At 37.9% G+C, this 21,701-nt stretch overlaps 2 protein-coding genes across 3 annotated transcripts in view; one reads left to right on the top strand and one right to left on the bottom strand.

Annotated features, from left to right (window-relative positions):
• The window catches only part of AKAP7 (A-kinase anchoring protein 7), an 82,090-nt gene that overhangs the window by 12,491 nt on the left and 47,898 nt on the right, over window positions 1-21,701 (top strand). For both annotated transcript variants that reach the window (XM_050972853.1, XM_009095219.4), the window contains exons 5-7: window positions 3,082-3,242; window positions 9,742-9,854; window positions 20,003-20,147. In XM_050972853.1, coding sequence (XP_050828810.1) covers window positions 3,082-3,242; window positions 9,742-9,854; window positions 20,003-20,147 — 419 coding nt within the window. The remainder of the gene's footprint in view (window positions 1-3,081; window positions 3,243-9,741; window positions 9,855-20,002; window positions 20,148-21,701) is intronic.
• Window positions 14,030-16,638, bottom strand: MSH5 (mutS homolog 5). The gene has a single exon (XM_009095218.2). It carries the CDS (start codon window positions 16,636-16,638, stop codon window positions 14,203-14,205), a length of 2,436 nt encoding a protein of 811 aa, XP_009093466.2. The 3' UTR covers window positions 14,030-14,202.

Genomic DNA, 21,701 nt, shown 5'->3' with positions numbered 1-21,701 from the left:
AGGTTTCTAGCTCAGCTATCCTCAGGTATTCTAGATTGCATGTTCTTTTTAATGAGATTTTTTCAAAAAAATTTCATAATTAATGTTTTTTTGTTTAATCTTCTGGGAGATTTGCTGGGAGTAAAATGCTGAATTTGCCACCTTCTTGCTTCACCATTTTTTGATACGAGATTAATGGAAAGAAACCAGGATCCAGGCTGGCAAACAAACCTGTGTGTAATGCAGGGGGAGAGTAATCTCTCAAACAAAGTGTAGCTAGTCAACTGGGCATCTGGGAGTTCAGAGATCTTTAGGTTTTGATCCACTGAGTTACTTAGATATCTACAGTTTTTCAACTGTGTTTGCACAATAGTGCCTCTGTCTATACAGAAATGAAATGTGTTGAATGCTATTTGAAGTCAAATGCGTGATAAGAATGTGCTAAACATAACATTCAATTCAGCACAAAGCCCTTTGTATGGTATTTTAGTACATACAGCTTTCACCCTGAAAATGGAAGATCTGTATTCTAGGCCGCTCTTTCTAAGGGAATCCAGACCTGCAATTCCCATGTGAGTTTCCTAAGTGATTGACTGTGGTCTAGCCTTCATGAATACACTATACATCTCTTTTTGTAGGACTGCATGAAATCAAAAATGTGAAATTTTGAAACTAGAAAGAAAGCAAACAAGCAAGACTCATGACAGCACTCCCTTCAAGCCAGGAAGTTCTACTCTATGCTAACTGTGCATAGTCATGGGATCAGGTGCTAGAAATCAGGATGCCTGCCTTTGCAGTAAATGCCTAATTATGAGATTACAGTGTCAAGATTTTCTTGCTCATTTTCTGTCAAAGACTCTGTGAATCTCACCTTTGCATTACAAGTAACAGGAATGGCAGAATTGAGTTGGGCTTTTTTTGTGATATCGCTTTTTTCTAACAAGTCATCAAAATTAAAACTCAGAAATTTCTAAAAAGAAACTTGGTGAATTTTAAGTGCTACAATATTTACATTACAACAATATAGGAAAAAAACAGACGTTGCTTCTATAATTCTAGCTTGTGTTCACTTTGATTATGCTGTTTAATTATTTTTTTTAATTTCCTTTTTTGACTTTAGATCAAAGTGCTTGTAAACTTTTTGGGTATCTCTGTGGATTAGTTGCACTGCTTGTAATTACTAGCTGGCATTGTAAATACTATTTGGTATGGAATAACAAGAAAATAGCACTGTTGTGTTTTTAGCTATTGACTCAGTGGAAATCCTTGCGCATTATTCTTACAAAAAAATTGTTAGGTGTTATGAAGTGGTTGATAGAATACAAAAGGTAAGATAGCTAGAGTGAGATGACAGCTATTTTTCTACATAATTTAGTGTTTCCAAGGTTATAAATAAAAGAAAAAGTAGAACTAGATCTTCAATGCCACAGTGCTAAACTGAAAACACACTGCACTGTGTGGACTGACCTTTCATGGAACTCATTGAGTAGACTTGGTCTGGTCAGTGAGTTCTGCAACAGACTCTACAGTATGGAAATATAAATCTGTGTTCAGCTGAGGAACAGAGTTTTCCATGGACTTTCTCTGGACTAGTTCTCACATGTAAAAATCCAGAGATGGAATTTAGATACATGAATGAATCAATACTTAAAAGCCCTCTGCAAGCTTTAACTTAATTTGACTCAGTGTATTTGAAATTTCTGTACTTGTTTTGGACCAATTTTTAGGTTCATGTTGATAAATAAATCTTAGCCTGTTTACATGTGAAGTAATCTGACAGGTAGAACCAGTATTAGATGGTGTTTTTGAAAGATCTTGAAGTACAGCACATAAGGAAGACACAGGAACTGTCTAACAGTGATAAGAGGGTAGGTAAGTGACAGAGACTGCACTTACAGGAAGATATCCTTTACAAGGAACAAGTAATGCCATTGGTGTTTACAGTGGTTATAAAGGAGCTAAAGTACTTCTAGCTTATAGATTAAAGCCCTCTAAAAAGACTACAGGAGGGTTCTATCAATGAAGGCTATTCTGTCATGTAATCAACCTTCATGTGTTTCTTGACTTGCCCTAGGTTCGAGTTAATGCACATTTCACATCAAGAGTCCACCTTGTTAAACACAATGAGAATGTGTAGAGATTCTTGGAATTGTACAGGCTTCAATGAAATAATTTAACCTACTAGAAATTGGTGATTGCTTTCATCCAGCTAGCACAGAAAAAGCAAACATACCTCTTTTGAGTATTTTTAACCTATTACTGCCATCTAGCGTTTATAAAGTCTGCATTGACTTGGGGAGAAGATTGAATTCAGGTTAATTGAATAGAATTAAAACTGTGAGATAGGAGAAATCTTTTAAAAAACACTAAAATGTTTATGTGTTTTTTGTTTAGAATTTAAATCACTTTTAGTGCAGGTCAAAACAATTATTTCATGTAAGTGTACATGCATTTGATGTGGCTAATTAAGCTGATTGTTAAAAGGTTTCTACCCTGTTATTGCAGTTATAGTGTGCACGTCTCTTAGCTCTTACAGAAAGTAAATGTAAATTGAGATTATGCTTCTTTTAATAACAGTTCTCCATGAGCTTAATTGTAATTTCCATATAATTTTATCATTATATATGTAATGTCATATCTGATAATAATTTAACTAACACTGTTGTAACTTGGACTGAAGAAGAATCTTAGTTCAATTGACATAGCAGGATAGGCAAAAAGCTAATTTAAGAATGGAAAACGAAATGCTTCTAAGTAATCATCTTTTTTAAATGGGATTCACAAAGTAATAGGGACACTGTCATGTTAGTATCTGGATACCTTGAGGACTGAGATAAACTCTTTTGAGGAATTACACTCACTACTAAGTCTGCTTTTATTATTTTTTTGGTTTTACAGCATAGTTTATGAACCACTTTACTTTTATAAAAATGTGGTAGCAATAATAACAACAACTGTATTGATAGAAATTAGTGCAAATTACCACAGTAGGTAATAAATTGGTACAAAAAAAATCTTTGTTACATTTACTGATATAATGATTATTAGCCATATTAACAGCAGAAATATATTTGACATTGGTCTTTTCTTTCCTCTCAACAGAGCAGTTGGTGCTCTTTCAGACAGCAAGGTTTTTGTAGATAATCTCCTGAAAGGAAAAAGAGTGGATTTGTCTTTTCAAGGAATTGATCACTTCAGAAATCAAGTTGGATTTGTGAATTTGGCAGAAAATGATCATACAGCACTACTTAAGGAAATAGCAGGTACAACTTGTCAATCTAGTTTAAGTGTTATAAAGACTTCTCAAAAACCTAAATGAGAATGGAGCACAAAGATAAGTTTGTGCTAATTTAGTCAATATTAATTTACCTTTAACAACTGTAAATGCTACATAGTTAATTTCCTAGCCTACTTTGCATATTTCAAAATGATGTTAATGAATTACAGACAGTGCTGTTCTCTGATAACTTTTTATTTAGTAAATGTAGAAAACATAGTGCAAATTTGTAAATGGGATGTAAAGACTCCATGCTACCTTGTTTTGGTCCCATTTTTATCTGCCTATGAGTCTATACTTAAACTATGTTGTTTACAGATATTTAATAAAAATTCTCAAAGAACAGTACTGTCTGTAATTCATTGGTGTCCTTTAAAACTATCCCAGTAATTCCAACTATTCCTTGGAAAGATTCTTTAAAAGAGTTTTTCAGTATTGATGAATTATCTTTTGTGTTCTGAGGAATGTGAGGTCACACCATTTTTTAATAGAGCAATAACCCATTTTGCAGAGTAGCAAGGACTGCTGCTGTCATACTACCTCTTTGCAGTCCAGTACAGAGGGAAAAATTGAAAAAGTCTTTATTAATACAGTGTTTTCTCTAGCAATTCATTAGTTTCATTTCTGAAGTGCAGCTGGTTTGACCTTTTACAAAGACCTCAGTTGAATTTATTAAGGAATCACTGTTTCGCTACTTCAAGATTATGTATGGCTTCTGCTATGTTCTAAGGTGAATTTTGATTTCAGGTTGTTATTTTGTGTTGTACATGAATGAAGGAGAAATATTGAAAACATAGTCAATAGAAAATAGATGTAGTTAAATTTTCTTCCAAATGGTAGGAAACCATTTAGTTCCATAAATTGTATAGAGAAATTGTTTGATAATAACATCATAACATCTGAATGTGGTCATTGCATGTCTGCTAATACCAGTGTAGATGTAGGTTTGCCAGAGATGGAAGTCCAGGAAAAGCAGAGCTAATGTGAATCTTCTGTTCTGATTTCCTAGTTACTTCCCAAAAAGCTATTAAAAGATTATCATTTAATTATCTACCAGGAATAGTGCTTAACAGTTCTGACAGAAGTTTGAGGAGTATTTTAATAACTCTTTGTCCAAGTCATTTTAGAAATTGTGCGCTTACAATGACATATACAATTACAGGACATTTTGAAAAACTTTCTTTTTTCTGCTTTGCTGCACCACAGAATATTTGAAGGACTGTTGAGGTTTAGTCCCAGCTGGCCGCTCAGTCCCACAGCCACTTGCTCACTCTTCCCCAGCTGTTTGGGGGAGAGATTCAGAAGAGTAAAAGTGAGAACTTGTGGGTTGACATAAAGACAGTTTCATAGGGAAAGTGAACACCATGTGCTCAAGCAGAGCAAAACAAGGAATTCATTCACCATTTCCCATGGGCAGGCACATATTCAGCCCTTCAGTGATTCAGCAGGGCTCCGTCACTAAGAGTGACTTGGGAAGACAAAGGCCATCGTCCTTCATTCTTCTTTCCCCAGCACTATATATGCTGAGGGTGATACCATACAGAATGGAATGTCTCAGTGGGGGTCTGCTGTCCCAGCTGTGTCCCCTCCCAGCTCCTTGTGCACCTCCAGCCTGCTTGCTGGAGAGGTGAACTGAGAAACAGGAAAGTCTTGGCTCTGTGCAAGTGCTGCTCGGTGGTAACCAAGACATCCCTGAACTAACAAACCTCTGTTCAGCATAAATCAAAAAAATAACCCTATGCTAGGTACTATGAAGAAAAGTACCCAGCCAAAAACAGCGTAAATACTAAATGAATTTCAAAAAAGTAATGTTTTTATTTTGATAACTACATTGTAAATGCTGCTTAAAGCTGATAAAAGTGAATAAGTGAATTCTGGTTTTTTATCTACAGGATTTGCATATGTTATTTTAATGGATTAATATGCGGGTTATGGTCTGACCATGAGAGGGAGCTTGAATTTCACAAATAGAAAAATTACGCTTCAGTTTATACATACAAATATTTCATTTGCTTTTGGTTCTTTGTTTTAAGAAATGTTGATTTGTTGTCTTAAATATTTTAATTCAGTTAGGGCAGCACTGTAGTACAACAGTCAGTTAGGCTGACATGCAGTACAACTGACTTAGTAATTTTCTTTAACTTTATTTGTGTATAAATGGCATTTAGTCTAATCTCTTTGAGTTGATTTCCTAGCACTTAACACTAGAGAGTGAGAGAAGTGGAAAGGGAGTCATACTGTCCATCATCTTCTCTAGATACATTACAGCTTTACTTGAGCATAAACTTACATTGCCACCATACCAAAGCAATCTGACCCCTTGTGCAGCCACGTGGAGAATTCAGCTGTGGAAAAGTTAACATTTTTACCTTTGCCAGCTAATTTTTAGCTTATTTAGCTTGCCCAGGAAGTTTACTGTATAGCTACATAACTGTTGACAGGAAAGATAGGAGCAGCGGCAGGCATGGGGCTGGAAAGGAACAGTCTGTTCTGACAAGGATGATAGTTTTAAGCTCATCAAGGATGAACTTCTTTAAAAGTCGTGAATCCACACATTTAGCATCCATTTGAGGGTGAATTGCATTGCCCTCCCTTCAGGCAGCCTAGGGAAATAGTTTAATTCAGTTAATTTAGTTCGCTTTAGTTACAGATGGCTGAAGCTATGATAAATGAATTTTGCCTCTTGTCAGTTGTTCTTAGGTCATTTCACATGATGAAAAAATTGGGAACTCAAAGGTATTGTAATTTTCCATTAGAACAACTGATTTGAACAAAGTGAACAAAAAGGTGACAGTCCAAATTGCTGTTGTTTAGTTAGGTGGGACTGGAAACATTCTCTAAAATGATGAAATGATTCTCTGAACTCATACTGAAAATGAGGACAGCAAATGCTTTTCGATTTTAATCTGCATTCTTTTTCACATTGTGCTGCCCAACACTGAATTACAATAGCTCTGATAAATAGCTCACTGAAATGAAGCAATATGCTTACTGTGGTTTAAAAGAAGGTATTATCACTCCCTTCTTTTTGTGGTCATAACAAACTTGTAGGAAGTATTAGAATGGCTTGAAGCCAGTATAAGAAGTTTTATTAGGAAGTTCTAGTTATGTTTCTTTTTCATTTTAGGACTTTACCTTCATGTTGTCACTGTCTTGTAAGGCTTACCTTATGTACTGACATTGCTAGACCCAGCTGCTCCATGGATCCTACTTTATGAACGGGCTCATCTTTATTATGTGTGTGGTGATGGAGATAAACAGAACAACCCATGCATACTCTTGATGAGTGCTTGAAATAACAGTATAGCTTGCTGATACATGGCAGTGGTCCTGGACAGTGACAGCTCACTGTAGAAAAGTCAAACTAATACACAACTAATACAACAAAGGAGCAATGGAGGAATTACTGGGAAACTGGCTTGACTCTGCCTTATCTTTTGGCCCATCTCTTAAAAAACCCTAAGAATTTAATAATTTTAGCAGGGCTTAACATGATAGTTCTAATGGTAAGTTATCTATGCTCAGCATTTCATCATTTCCAAGTGTAAAGTCAAAAAAAATTCAATAAAAAGACAGAATACTGTTTCTAAATTGTAAGCCTTTTAATTGAAGGAACATAGTTTTGAGACAAGCAAAAATTAATAGTCTGGAAGTAAACATACATATGTAGCAGGTTTCTGTATCTAATGAAGTCTTCAGAAAGGAGATGGCCATTTGAATTATAGAATATGGCTCAATCTTTTCCCATGTAAAGTGGTTCTGAGTAAGCTTCATATATCACATTTCCATTCTAATTATAGGGAAAGAGTTGTCTAATGGATTCAGCTGCATCCAGTGTAAGAGGCAGATGATATTCAGTAATTTTGACATTATAAAAATGTGGTACAAAATGATATTACAGAGTACTTCAAACTGCATGAAAGGCAGTCTAAAAGCTGTCCAAAAATTTGTTCCAGGAAGTCATTGAGCTTGTAAAAATAGCTTTAACATTTCTAGGGTATACTTTGAAGCTGCAAACATCAGTCAGCCTGAGGCTAATAAGGGAAAACATAGATTTTGTTTGATTTTTCAGTCTAAGTAGTAATGCCAATGTCTGGAGGAAATGGAGGATACTCATTTGTCAAGATGCCTTGGCATTGTCTATCTGTTTTTCTCATCACTGGCCTCTAATTTCTTTTAGTTTAGGTAATCTCCATCATAAACTTTAACTTTTGTGTATTTGCCAGTCAACAAATCCACTTTTATGCTGTTGCACAAACCTAGAACTTTCTCTTGCCCACAGCATCCCTGTGTCCTTTCCAGTTTCTATTAAATCCCTATTTGTAGCCATTTCTTCAAAGAGCTTCACGGATATTAATAGCATTACATTATCTTGTAACCTTCCTGTGCTCTCAGGGAAACATTTCTCTTTATTTCTTTTTTTCCCCTCCACTTAGTCAGATTTCATTCTATTTTTCATCATTTTTTGAAGAAGAAAACATTGTGTTAATTATGTTCATAAGTTACCTTAACCAGTAAAACGTCGCGCTTTTTGTTCATGCTAAATTCTACAAAGCTGGGGTTGTCTGTAGTCCCAGCAAGCCCAATGTCTTGAGCCTGTGGTGTTTAATATGTCTGTGCCATGACAAAGCTGTGTGAGAAGTCTGATGCCCTGAGAACATGTATAGACACACACCTACACACACATAAATCTGTTACGTTGAAACTACGGTCTCTCTCTCTTCTTGCCTTTCTCTTCTGACCCAGGTTTTCATTGTTTTTTCTTGATTGGAATTGCCAGGTATGAAAGAGGATTTTGGAAAGATAAATCTAATAGATATCGAACAAAGCTATTTTGCACAAAGCAAACACAGGCAGGCTGGTGGTTCTGTTCAGCAGGGTAAAATGCAGGTGCTCAGCTGTCCCACCCACCTCTCACACAGTCACAGCACTGTGTGCCAGGTCTGCTCTGCTGAGATCCCTGGGTTCGCAGCCCCGTGATCAGAGGCACGGTAGCAAATCTCTGCTCTGATACTAAGCTCTTCCGGGAGTTAGGAGGGAACACCTGGAGAGGTGCAAATCTTCATCAGCACAGATCCTAATTGCAGAGTGTTAGATAAGAATGCATGGCCTAAGATGTGATGGCAGAAAAAAAGTGGAGTTTTCAGAAGGGAAAAAAAGACTGCTATGCACAAGACTGAGTCAGAACATCACATGATAATGTAAATCTGATAAGATTTACCCTTTGCTGGAACATCAATGTCAATGGGTCCCCAAATTGTGCTTCTCAGAGAATAGATACAGGAGCCAAAAAGTTCAGTGGGGATTCAGTTTAAATTTAGAAATGTCTCCCACAGACAAAATTTAAAATAATACAAGTAGGTCAGCTGTACTGGTGTTGTTTGCTTCCTGATGTGATGCTGTTTCTTCCAGGTGTCAGAAAAAGAACTGTTTAACTATCAAGCAAAAAAATAATATATTTAAATAAACATACACTGTTTTGTTAAGGGCTAATTGAATTTATGTGATAGGATTGATAATGTTTCCCCTATTTTGGTTTTAGTTTGATTGAATGAGTGAGCTAGACCTACACTGAGTGAAAAACTGGAAGTTGTACTTGCAAAGAAATAAAAAGCTTAAGGCTTTGCAGTTTTTCTGTTTTTTAGCAATAGAAATACTCTATTTTCCAGTATTATTTTTACCACAGTTTTTTTCAATTTTATCTAAACCTTTTTTCAAACAGAAATTTTTCATGTTGAAAGTATTTAATCTAAATAAAACCATGGAACATAATTCAAAAGTTGCACTGACATTTATTTCCAAGACATTAAACATTACATTGGGCAGATGAGTTGAAAAATAGTAAACTAGGTCAGTATTGTCGAGTTGTTTTGGCCTGAACTGTAAACAAATAAAAGTAGGAAAAAGTACATTAAAAGTAAGAAATTAGCTCAGAAGGCAACAGTGAAGCTTTAAAACCCAAACAAAAATCATCAGCACACCTAATATGTTCTCTAATGCTGGCATGTAAATCCAGTGCCAAAACTTAGAGCTTTCACTTCCAAATTTCCTTTGGTCTGAGTGGGAGATTACACAAATAGAGATAATAGAATTACCACAGAATACTGGGTTTCAGTTGAGAATTCTATTACATACTCAGAATTTTCCTGAAGTTTCCCACACTTCTAGTGAGAGTGACTTCTGAACAGTGCTCATGTTGAGTTTCTATTTTGATAGCAAAATCAGACAGCATGAACAGCTTTCTAATTGCCATTATTTAACTGATACTAACTGCAGATATGTCACATGAAATATCATATCCATTGTCACATGAAAGAATATATTCCTCTGAAGAAATAATATGTAGAGATCTCCCTACGTTTTAGTACTCATCATCTTGTTTCTTTCACATGAAGGACCCGTGACTAAAATTACATTTGAAAGCACATTTTAAGCATTATATTATGTAATATCTTTGTATTTATACAATTTTCTCCTCCCGTCAGAGACTATGAAAAAGATATTTCAAGAAAAGGGGATCATGACAGGAGAAGAAAGATCTTTTAAACCACATCTGACCTTCATGAAGTTGTCAAAATCAACAGAGCTGCGTAAGCAGGTGAGCTCACATGTCACAACTCAGTGGCAATCTAGGAAGTTTAGTTTGGAGATGGACAGTGTTGTTTATGCTGTAGCATCATATTTGCCACTGTGTAACCAGCTGAAGAGGTAAGACTTTAATGCTTGGTTTTTAAAGAAATAATTAAGGTATCTGCCATATGAACAGTCCTGTACTGTAATTTGCCACTCTTGATATTCTCGTTGCAGTAATATCATGGTCTGTTTTCTGTTGGGAAATTAGGCAAGACCAAAGGATGAAAGTACTTGTTCAGAGTTGCAGAACTCCCATTAGGGCGTAGATTTTATCCATGCAGTTTGTTTGCTGAGTTTTGTTACTGTATAGGAGAAAATGAGCAAAGAAACAGTAGAATTTCTGTTTGGATTATGCATAGTAGGCAGTTAGTTCTCTACTGAATATGCTTTGGTGAATTTCAGAGTAATGAGGAAAAACTATATTAATAAATGTATATAATATAATTAGTATATCTTCCATATTTTCTCTTGCAGGAAGTTATTTCCTGCGTGTTTATTTGGGTTTTTTGACAAAATACACAAATACATGAAAATAAGATTTAACTGTGATTAAAATATATAGAAGAAATACTAGCATACCTTTTTAAAATTTCATACTAATTTAACTGTAGTCCTGTATTATTTAACACAAGGTATACGTCCATACATTTTTTCCTGTCATTGTGTAGAATGTTTTATGTGATTCTTTGACTAGGAAAATAATTTTCAGAAAAAATATTTTAAATAAGAATTAAAGTACATAAAACTAATCTTTTAAGTTGATTTTTCCTTAATAGTCGATTAAAGTTAATACTTAAACTTTAAAGTTTAATTAGAAATATCTCTAAAAATGCTGAAGGTGCACGTTTTAATTAGGTAGTATTTTGAAATCAGTAGAAAGAAGGTAGTGAGATTTGAGATACATCAAGAAAATTTGAGGGTATGTGTACTTGCTCTAAAATAGAAATAAAGACTTAGCCACAGCATGCAGGTGGTATATGATAGATATTAAATTTTTCAACTCACAGAAGCTTTTGCTTGAAATGACAGTTGGGCTTTTAAAATGCCAATTTTAAAAAGCCACAGATCTTCTAGAATATCAGCTGTTCAGTGATATAACTGGTTAAAACATCTCAGACAATCAGAGTGGGATTTTTGCTATTCTGTATTTTTGATGTTTTTTTGGCTGGCTGGTTGTTTCATTTCCATTTATCTACCTTCCATGAAATATTAGCCATGATACATCTCTTCTGTGTTCTGATATTCACTGCTGCTGACAGAACCAGGTCAATGTCATTCCAAATCATCTTCCTGAGCCCTCTATAATGCTGGATAATGCATATGATCTACTGCATAGAAAGATACTATGTATTAAAAATCTGTACACTTTTCTCTGTCAATTCAGTGTGAGGCATAAACATCAGTCTTTAGTATAATTTTTTCTTTCATTTTGTTCCTGCAGTTAGTTAGATAGTTTCATGCATTTACAGAAAACAGTAAACAAAAATATCTATCATAAAGGAATAATTATTTGGCAGTACATTTTGATACAATGTCTAATTGCATTTTCAGATCTTACTACAATATGAAAAGCAAGAAAAGGGAAGTGGATGAAGGTTACATGAGCAAGCTTATAAAAGAGAAAATGGTACTGAAGTGGTTGAGTATAGTTCTCAGTCATAGTTTTATATAACTATATTAATTTACTTTTTAAATGTAAGCTTCCTTATTTGAAACAATATTCTATTAAGTCACCCTCTTCTCAATGACATCTAAATTTCACCAAAGTTATATTTTGGGGGAAAAAAAAGCTCTTTTTTAAACCTTAATATAACTGTAGTCATTTTTAAATGTATATATTTTGTAGAGATTTTAAATTTTCCAAAGTTAAAGATTATATTTACAAAGCAAAGAGTTTGAGAATTCAGAACTAGTAAAGATCTCAAGAAATAAAATTTTCTCTTTGAAGGCAGATAATTAAGCTAACAATGGTAACTCTAAAAAACTTGGAAACAGATATTAATAAAGGATGGAAGTGTGAAAAAAAGTGGATTAGAAAAGAGCTATCTGGTTTACTGTACCCCCTTCAGCTTCTCAAATTCAAGGACTTATTTACCTACTGAAAAGTGGGACTAATTCATTCTTCATGCTTATGGACATTTCTTCAGGTTAGATGTGCCACTGAACACTTCCCCAAAAACAGGAGGTATAGTGTGCTCCTAAATGTCCTTGTGGAAGGAGACAAAGGGATATAATTTACTTGCTCATGTTCTGCTATTTCCAGTATTATTTGAATGAGAAGAATCCTGGGTTAGTATCATTATCTTCTATGGAAAGAACCTAATGAAGCACAATAAAAGAAGCAACTGGAGTTTTGCATTTGAAGATAATGTTTCTGTTCCTGCTTCCCTCACTCACCTCCTAAGTTGCCACAGTCAGTCACAAGCCCTGTGTTTTCCATTTGTCCAGATTCCTATTTATTTCAGGGTGTGTTGTGAGACACTTCATAAATGCTGTATGATGTTTGAAGGTCCTTTGATACCTAGTACTGCCAGAATGGCAAATGCTGTGAAATGAATTTCATAAGTAGAAGATGACTGACAGCTAAATTGCTCTGATGGCATCTGCTTAATTAGTGCAGAGTATATCCCTAGCCTAGACAATGGTTGACAACAAAAAATGCCAAAATTCTAAATAATGAATCTTTTGTATATTATATTCTTTTCTATGGTGTATCTTTAAGATGCTGCATGTATAGTTAGTAAAAGAGAATATATTATTGAGAAAAATATTTGTATTTGCAACACTTCTGAGTATTGTTCAAGGCCTGATTCACTGTTGCCATTCACTTCAATGGCAACATCATGATACCAGATATTATGCAGACAGCAATTATTATGATTGCACTGGAAATAGCATTAAATGCACAATTCCATGATTTATTATTGTATTTTTAAATGTAAAGTATGTTAAACTTCTGTCACTTTCCAGTTTCATACAGAAATAGCATAAGGTACTTATTTAGTAATAGTTTCCTTTATCATCAAGGAGGAAGTTCCACACTGAATCAAGCCCAAAGCAGTGTCTTCAATTTCAGATCTTTTTGATGAATGCTGATAGTCATCTTTTTGCTATCTTCAGCTAGATATACCAGATAACTTGTTCGATACTGATAATTATGAAGGGATTTCATTTTTTTAAATGTAAATTTTCTCTCAGTTTATGTGACATTAATATTCTTGGCTTCTTGAAATTACATAAAGATGAGAGATGTAGTATGTCTTTTCTTTGCCATAATGTAAGTGGTTAGAGCAAGTTTTGGCAGAGAGTAAGCTATCTAATGTCTCCTCTGTCTTTTTTACATGAGGAATCTCAGACACTTGCCTGGCTGCAGGAAAGGTTATTGCTTTGATAGTGTTTAGATATGGCTCTTACATCATTACTTTGTTAATGAATTTTTCTTGCATATGCATACATAAAATACTGTGTTCAGTAAAGATCCTCTGCATGACAAGAGAAGTGAAGGGGAATCCTCCCTTTGTGGTATTAATCTTCAAATCTTAGTAACTGAAAATAGAATAGAAAATGTAAATTTCTCTCTTAAATTCCTAGATTTGTAATTTTGCCTTTATACCCATGTGGCATAGACACATAGTATGCATGATACAACTGTATCATACAGAACCTTAAAGAAGAGAACAGTTCTCAGTAAAACTAAGGTACTTCTTTCTATTTATCAGTCCTTTTTATAACTCCTGGGATCTCTGGCATTTGGACAGAAAAGCTGGTATAAGAAAAGCCACAGAGCCATTAAATCCCTCTGCACTGCCACTTACGCTAGTCTCTATGTCAGTGGTTTGTATTGGGACAACTGTTAATTGTTGCTACAAGAGTCTGAGCCACGTATTTATTTGGAATCTTTTATGCTGATCCTAAAATGGCTGAAACCATCACTTTGGGAGAATATGAAACAATAAACACGTTCCTTTAATAGTCTTCTAAGACCAGTAGAAATGCGTTGTGATTTTTCTGCAATATATTTTTGTAATCTGAGGTTCCAGCAACGGGGACAGAAAATGCACAAACTGAGTGACCCAACAGCTGGAAGAGGTTCTTAAAATTCTTCCTCTTCATACACTCATATGATGCACCATATGATTGCAGGGATAAGCAAGTACTTGGTTTAAACAAGAAGAAGAAGGAAGGACGTAACAACAAACAGTTTGTTACAAGCTAAATGTCCTGTGAGGGGTCACATCATGGTGATCATTCTTTAAAGTACCAGACTCTCCATGGTAGATATGATACAGTCTATGTATTTACACATACCCTTGCTACAGGACTGAGGCTGCAGAAGGCAACACCTCTTTAGACATGAACTCTTCCAAGTCCACTTGGGGATCGTCAAGGTCTATTGAAAGAAACTTTTCCACAACAGACTTGCATTTTTCCATCTTATCACATTTTGAAGGATGATCAAGACGTTTGATAGGTTTTCCATTGCGAATCAGTTCTGATACTTCCACTCCTCTTTCAATAATTTTGGCTGGCATTCCTGCTAAAGCAGCAATATTGGCAGCATGACTAATGGTGGACATGCCCTGTTTGATCTGGTAGAAAAATATCAACTCCTCTCCATCCTGATGGGTCTCCATAGTCAGGTATTCCACAAGAGGTGTGTCAGGCAGGAGTTCTAGCTGCATTAAACTGTGAAAATTAGTGGAGACAAAGACCTGTGGACACTGTGTTCCTTGTCTGATCCAGTACCTCAGGACAGCAGCCAGAAGGGACAGGCCATCCAGTGTGTTGGTGCCTTTACCAAACTCATCAATAAGTACCAGGGACCTCTCTGTGGCATTGTTTATAGCCTTGGCAACCTGGTTAAGATCAATCATGAACGTGGAGAGCCCTACAGAAACTGATTCCCTACTGTGGATTCTTGTGTAAATCCCATCAATTACTCCAATCTCTGCCTCTGCTGCAGGGACGTAACTGCCAATTAGAGCCATGAACACTATAAGACCTACTTGCTTTAAGTAAACACTCTTTCCAGAAGAGTTGGGCCCTGTGATGATCTTTATTCGTCTGGTAGCCTCGCCGCTGTCCACAGGATTGGCCACAAAAGTCTTTGCACAGAGTTCCATGAGTGGATGTCTTCCGTCCTTGATGTGGAAGCCGTGGCGGTGAGTAAAGCGCGGTCGGCAATAGGCGTTCTCCCGGGCCATCGCTGCCAAGGCTAGCAGCACATCCAGGTGCGCAGTGTACTCAATCACACTGTTAAGTACTTCAGACTTCTCCAAGATCCTTGTCTGCAGCTGGTGCATGATGAGTGTTTCCTGGTCTCTGATTTCACAGTGCAAGTCACCTAGCAGGCTGTCTAGCTCCTTGGTCCGGGCACTTCTGTAGTGCAGTTTATCTTCTGACAAGAACATGAAGTCCAAGCCTTCAATTTCAAAGTCAGTCTTATCCACCATATTTGGTAGGCGTGGAATGGAGAGAAGGAACCCAATCAAAGGAATGTAGATTACACAACAGGAGGGAATATGATTGTCCAAAGTCTCCAGTTCTTTTCGTGCCACTTCTGTAAGAAAGTCTGACAGTCCCATCAGCTTTCGTTTCTTCTCGTCAATCGTGGCATCTACATTGGGTCTAACAGTGAAGCGGTTCTCTGAGAGGCTGCCTTCAAAGTCTACCACTTTGCTGATCAGGTTAGCAATGTAGTGCAGATCATCAGTGAAGACACGTGAAATAGTCTGAAAAAGTTCAATAGTGCTGGGCAGAGAACGGCACGTGTCTCTAAGGCACACTGCATTGTACGCTGTCTTATACAGTGCTTGCCAGTCACTAACTTTTGTGTTGGAAAGGGTCATTCTCTTTAAAATAAGAGGCACATTTTTAATATTCTTGAGGCAGTTTTGAAGAGTGAGGACTGTTTCATGGTTCTGAGCTAGCAGGAAGAAGTTGATAACATCCAGCCGTTTGTTCAGCTCTGTCAGGTTCCGAGTAGGTCGTGTGAGCCACAACCTCAGCAGTTTTTCTCCCCATTTGCATCTGCAACGGTTTAAAATTCCAAATAAGCTAAATCCTTCTTTTAGTCCACTGGATAGCTTGTACACAGAAGGATGGATATCACTTTTAAATATCTGAAGGACACAGTAAGTGTCTTGGTCCATATTCACAGTATCTGACATCACAAATTTTTTAAAGGCCAAAATAGGAACTGCTATACTGCTGTCTTCAAGTTCAACTCCAACCCTTCTTCTGTCTAGAAACTTAAGGAGCCCCCCTAAGGCTCGTATCATGAGTGGACTCTCAAAAGGGATGATTGAGGACAAATAGAGAATTTTCTCCGTGGCAGTCATGTGAGATGGGATAAATGGAAATTGCCTAGACAGGATCCGTTGCTTGCTGACTTCTAGACCAAAATCTATGTTGGGAAACAGGACAATTTCTGGTTTTCCTATGTCTTTATCACCAGCTGTAGCTGTTAGGTTGGTCAGGAATTTGGCAATATTCTGGTCCTGTTTTGCACTGGTCACTATGCATTGAGGGTTAAGTTCCCCAATCACTTTTTGCAGTAGCTTGAGGTCTTCGTTATCAGGTATGTCAGGCATGAAGTAGACTGAGCAATCTTCTGTATCATAGTAAGTAATTGCCAGCTGCCCTGCATACCACAGAACAGACATATGTGTCTCCGAGCTCTCTTGCTCCTCTTGCTCAGGCCCAAGCGCTGGTGGCAAGGCACAGCTCGTGGCTGATGTGGCACTCATCTGTTGGCAAGAGGTATTTTTATTCACAATTCATCCAAAACGTCTTGAGAAGTAATTTCAATTGACAACAGGAAGTTAATAGAAAGCCACTCTTCCAACCCTGAAGAATATAAGATGCTACCAGGAATTAACTATAAATGTTTGAGTGACACAGCCAGTAACTACCGCCACTATTGGCTTCCAAGGAAGGAGTAACAGAGCTAACACCAGCATTAGTTTTACACTTATTCTTTGTATCATTTTTTTTTTAAAGTCTTCGTAGACCCGAGTACCCATAAATACAGTAACATGCATGGACATGTATATCCATGCACAAAATCATCCTCCCTCAGAGGTTCGTGACACGCACCTGTGCTGACCATGGCTTCTCTCAGCAGTGCAGCCCCATGGCCTGGCCATCATTTCAGGGTCGCAGCCCCATATTTATGCTGCAGCATCACACAGCATCAGTTTCTATAGAAGCACATAAGGGATGGGACAGATCAGTCCCTGTCAGGACCTCACTTCCAATCCTCTCCCACTTCTTTGCTCTCTACTCACCCTCCTCACCACAGATGGGCAGCTCCTCTCAGCTGCTGTGCTACCCTGCGGCCCTAAGGCGTTGTGCTGTCCCCTTTCCCGTCCTCTCCGGGCCGGAGCTCGGCGCTCCTTCGGGAGGGCCCGTCGGGGGGCCCGGACCCGCCTCTCCAGCCGGGCCGCGCCCACAGCGGCCCTGTCCCCGCCCTGTCCCCGCCCTGTCCCGCTGGAGGCTCGGCCGCGCCGCTGGGAGCGACCCTCGGGCCGCCGGCGGGCTCCGCATGGAGGGAGCGCCCAGTGGTGTGCTGGCTTGTGGGCTCTGGCGCACGGAGCCCGGAGCTACTTCCGTCTCTGCTACCTGCGCTGTCACCACTGGAGCCTTCCTGCCCCTGGTCCCAAGGCTTACTGTGGCAGTGGCTACGGAGACTGCATAGGGTTCAACTGCTGGGATAGCTGGCTGCACCTTCCCAGAGACAGGGGCAGAAAAACCGGACTTTGCAGGGATGCCAAAGGCATTCTCCCTGGTGCCCTGGCAGTCCTGCAAGAGCTCCTCGTGCCGTGCCTCTCCCGGCCCGCGTTGCTCAGCCGTGTCCTTTATAGGCATCATCCATTACAGTGCTTCCTCCAGAGGCAGATGTCTTCCTCTCCCCTTCCAGCGCCAAATGCTTCAAAGGGTCCTCTTGAGTATTCTTGTTTCTCACTCTCCACCATTACAGCTTATCTTATTATCAGTATCTGTACTATTCCCATGTGGTAACTACTTTTCTCCTGCATCTTTACTGCTCTAGACCCTTTCAGTTAAGAAATGAGCCATGACCTTCATATGCTCCTGCATTGCTTCATCCTTTCACATCTTGCTGCAAGCTGCACTCCAGAAATTGTTCCAGTTACTAAAAATATCAGTTTTCCCATGGCTGCTTTTCCAAATACCTTTCAGTAGTGCATCACAAGCATGATTCAATTCCTGAGCATTCAACATTTGATTTACACCTTAGCAACCTGTCTTTGACAAGCAACATCCCAATCTCTTGTAAATGTGGTTGTTTCTTTTTTTAATTGAAGCATGAATATGTGATTTTTATCTTTTCTTCATTTCATTCCGGAAGAACTCAGGGCTTCACATTTTGAAAAGTGTTCTCCTGGCTGAAAAGGTCTTTTTTACTACTAATTGATGTCTAACTGTATTTCGTAGAACTGTCAGCCAAAAAGCAAGGAATGATGATTTAATGTCAGAATAACTTTAGTACATAAGGTCTAGTCTAGTCATAAAATATAAAATGTTACGTAATTACTGTGAGGATGGAATAAATGTAGACTTCCACAGAGATTTAGACTGAAATTTCCATTTCTTGAAATGAAAAGCATCCACCACTAGATGTCATAATTTCAGAGATTAAGGAAATGAAGAGATATTTGACCTTTTCTAAAGTAGACTTTACTTTTCACACTGATGAGCTGTCAAGAAACCACGGGCAAACCAGGACTTTGCAGCCATTGGGGATGTAAAGCCGAGGGTCCAGGATGTTGGCAGGTTGACTGTGCAAATGCATGGGGGGTGTGCCGGGGGAGAGGTTGGGGAAAACCAAAAGAGGAGTGGATGGCGCAGGCTGCAGAAGGGTCCAGTCCTGTTTAAAATGAGGCTGGTGGGTGCACCTGTCCAACTGTTTGCCAGGGGCAAATGTCTGTATCCTCCCCAAACTGTGTGTGTGGGAGTGCAGGTGTTCACTGCCAAACCTCAAGCTGGGCCAGCAGCAAGTGGGAGACCTGTGGACTCAGTAAGAGGCCGGCAATATGGGCAGGGGTGCTGGGGGGGACAGAGGGGCCCTGATGGTGCTTCAGGAATGCACAAATGTGAACACAGAGAGAAAGTGATCTGCATCCTGCGCTGTTGACCTTCTGCTCCTGCCAGGAGCAACCTGCACTTGTGTCTCCTGTGAGCCCTGTCTGCAGGTGCTGGTGAAGGCAGTGGCATCCATGTAGCCAGCCATGTCCATGTCCTCTGAGCATGGGTACGTGTCTCTAGGAGGTGAAAGCAGCAGGTACATCCATCAAAGACTGAGTCTCCCATATTCTGGACTAGAGTCCAGCAGCCAGGCAGTAGGGAACACACCAGTAGGGGCTGGAGCTGCTAGAGGCTCCTAATATTCCTTAGCATAGAATAATGATATTTAAATTGCAAACAGCATTATTGGGACATAGATTGAAGGAGGAAATACTGAATTTCTACAGAGATCATATATTTTTATTGACGATGCAATATAATGAGGACCCCATAACTCTTAAAATAACCACTGAACTATTATGTTCCGCTTCATATATGCAAAACTGCATAATGATTGCAATATTATAAATCCCAGTAAGTTTTTAGATTTACTGAGATAAAAAAGTCTAGTGCTAGTGCAATACAACAAGTTTTTCCTGTGAGCTGATTTTAATGACTCAGAAAACTACCCTTGATGACCATTTGAGATTCTTCCTTGTAGCAGCGTGCCCAGTGATGACAGCAAGAATAATTTCCAGTTGCACATTCCATGAACACTGTTGCAAAACATTGGAAGTTAAAGCAGTTGTAGCATTGTGTATGTCTATTTGTTTCCTACAGGACTGAAAAGGAAATGGCACAAAGGAGGACCAATAACACTTTTATTTTAATAAAACTTCTGCAGTAGATAGTGCTTCCCTAAAATGGAAGATTTGGCATATGATTATTTTTCGATTCTTTTTTGCGTCTTGAAGTACTTTTCCATACTAACTGTACTTATGGTTAAAATGAAAACTGTAGGAATTAAATGTGAAAATTCAGTCTCCAAGTAGAATGCCTAACTGAATTTTATGTTGCTTTTTAAAGGTGAAAAAAATTGACTCTAGTCTGTATGAAGATTTCAAAAACCATTATTTTGGAGATGAGATCTTGCACCGCTTTGATCTTTGCTCCATGTTAAAAAAAAAGCAGCCAAATGGTTACTACTACTGTGAGTCCTCCATTGTTTTTGGTGAGTACATCACAATTTTCTTCTGGTCAGTTGTGTCTCTGAGTTATATGTGCAAAAAGCCATTTTTTCTGGAGTGTGTGTTAGGCAATTCTGTCAGGAGTCTGACAGAAGTCTCTCCCTCAGCCTTGGCTGTGCAGGAACTCTGTGCAGTGCAGTGGTTCTCGCTGACAGCTAAAGTTCATGTTCAATTATCCATCTCCAGAATCCTGTTCCATTTCTCATCCTAAAATGAGTATTTAAGGTAAGTGAGATGTATCACTCCCCAGAGCTGCTCATCTCTCTGTTGACTTTAAAGACAGACAGTGACTAAGTCAATTAGACACAGTACTTATGGATGATTAAAGCTAAGTGAAATTTCTCTGGTATGGCAGAGAGGTGACCTTACTTGGACTGCATTCATGTACAGAGAGAATTGCAGTGGTACCACTTTGATTTGATAATAAGTCTTCAGCATACCGTTAAACTTTAAACATTGTACTGACACCTTGCTAGATTATTGCAATGCCAGAAGCCAGAGTTGTATCTTCCTGCTTTGTCTGAACAGAAATCAGAAATACCACTGTTAGAAGTTAGTGCTGGTTTCAGGACTTCATGTAGGGCTTTAGTGACAATTTGGTTTTTCCCTTGTGGAGACTTCTTTGTGCTGCAGTATTGCTGCTAGAAGTGCTTACCTATCTTGAGGATTGTTCTGAGGACTTTTACTTAAACATGCCAAGCACCTCACAAATTCTGGTTGTTGTTAATGTTTTGTTTGTGCTTAGGGTCACCTTTTTTCAGCTTAGATAAATTGTTGCCAAAAAAATCAAAAGCAGTACAGAGGAAAAAAGTATAGGATATGGCAAAACTGGACTGCAGACTGATCTGGATTGCAAAATTCAGATCAGTCAAAATCGAAATGAGATACATTTATACATTTTATTTATCTATAGATTTGTCTTACCATATTTATTACCTTGTGTAATGTATGTCTCATAGTTATGTTTACCCTTGTGTATGTAACTATGTATATAATGTCTTCTGTATGTGTTTGTGCTTTAAAATATTATTTATATGCATCCAAATAATTGAGAAGGAGAAATTACAGGATCATTTAACATGGTATAAAATTTTTCATTTGGGTGAAATTGAGGCTCTGTTATTTACAAATATTCTTCAGACTGTTCTGGAATATGATTAAGAAATTTGGATTATAACTCATTACAAAAAAAAAATCTGCTTAGTAGTATATTTGGTAGATATGTTTTTCCCAAACATTTGTTTAAATCTGTCTTCTTGAACTTGTCTTGTTACTGACATCTCAGATTGCTAAAATGAGACAGTCTTTCAGCGGCGTTTTAAATGTGGGTCCCATTAAATGGTTTACAACAGCAGTCAATCAACCAGTATTCAGAGCAAGAATCAGATGCTTGTATGGCTTTGACTCAGTCCCAGTATGGCCATGCGTAAAGAATTTATGTGTCATTTTCACAGTCCAAACAGAACTCTGCTTTGAATTATTTTTACATGAGCACTACATCTGACTTTCTCTAATAATAGAGAGAATGGATGTTCTTC

Source organism: Serinus canaria, chromosome 3 (genome assembly GCF_022539315.1).
Source record: "Serinus canaria isolate serCan28SL12 chromosome 3, serCan2020, whole genome shotgun sequence".
Classification (NCBI taxonomy): domain Eukaryota; kingdom Metazoa; phylum Chordata; class Aves; order Passeriformes; family Fringillidae; genus Serinus; species Serinus canaria.
This window is presented reverse-complemented; position numbering and strand designations above follow the sequence as displayed.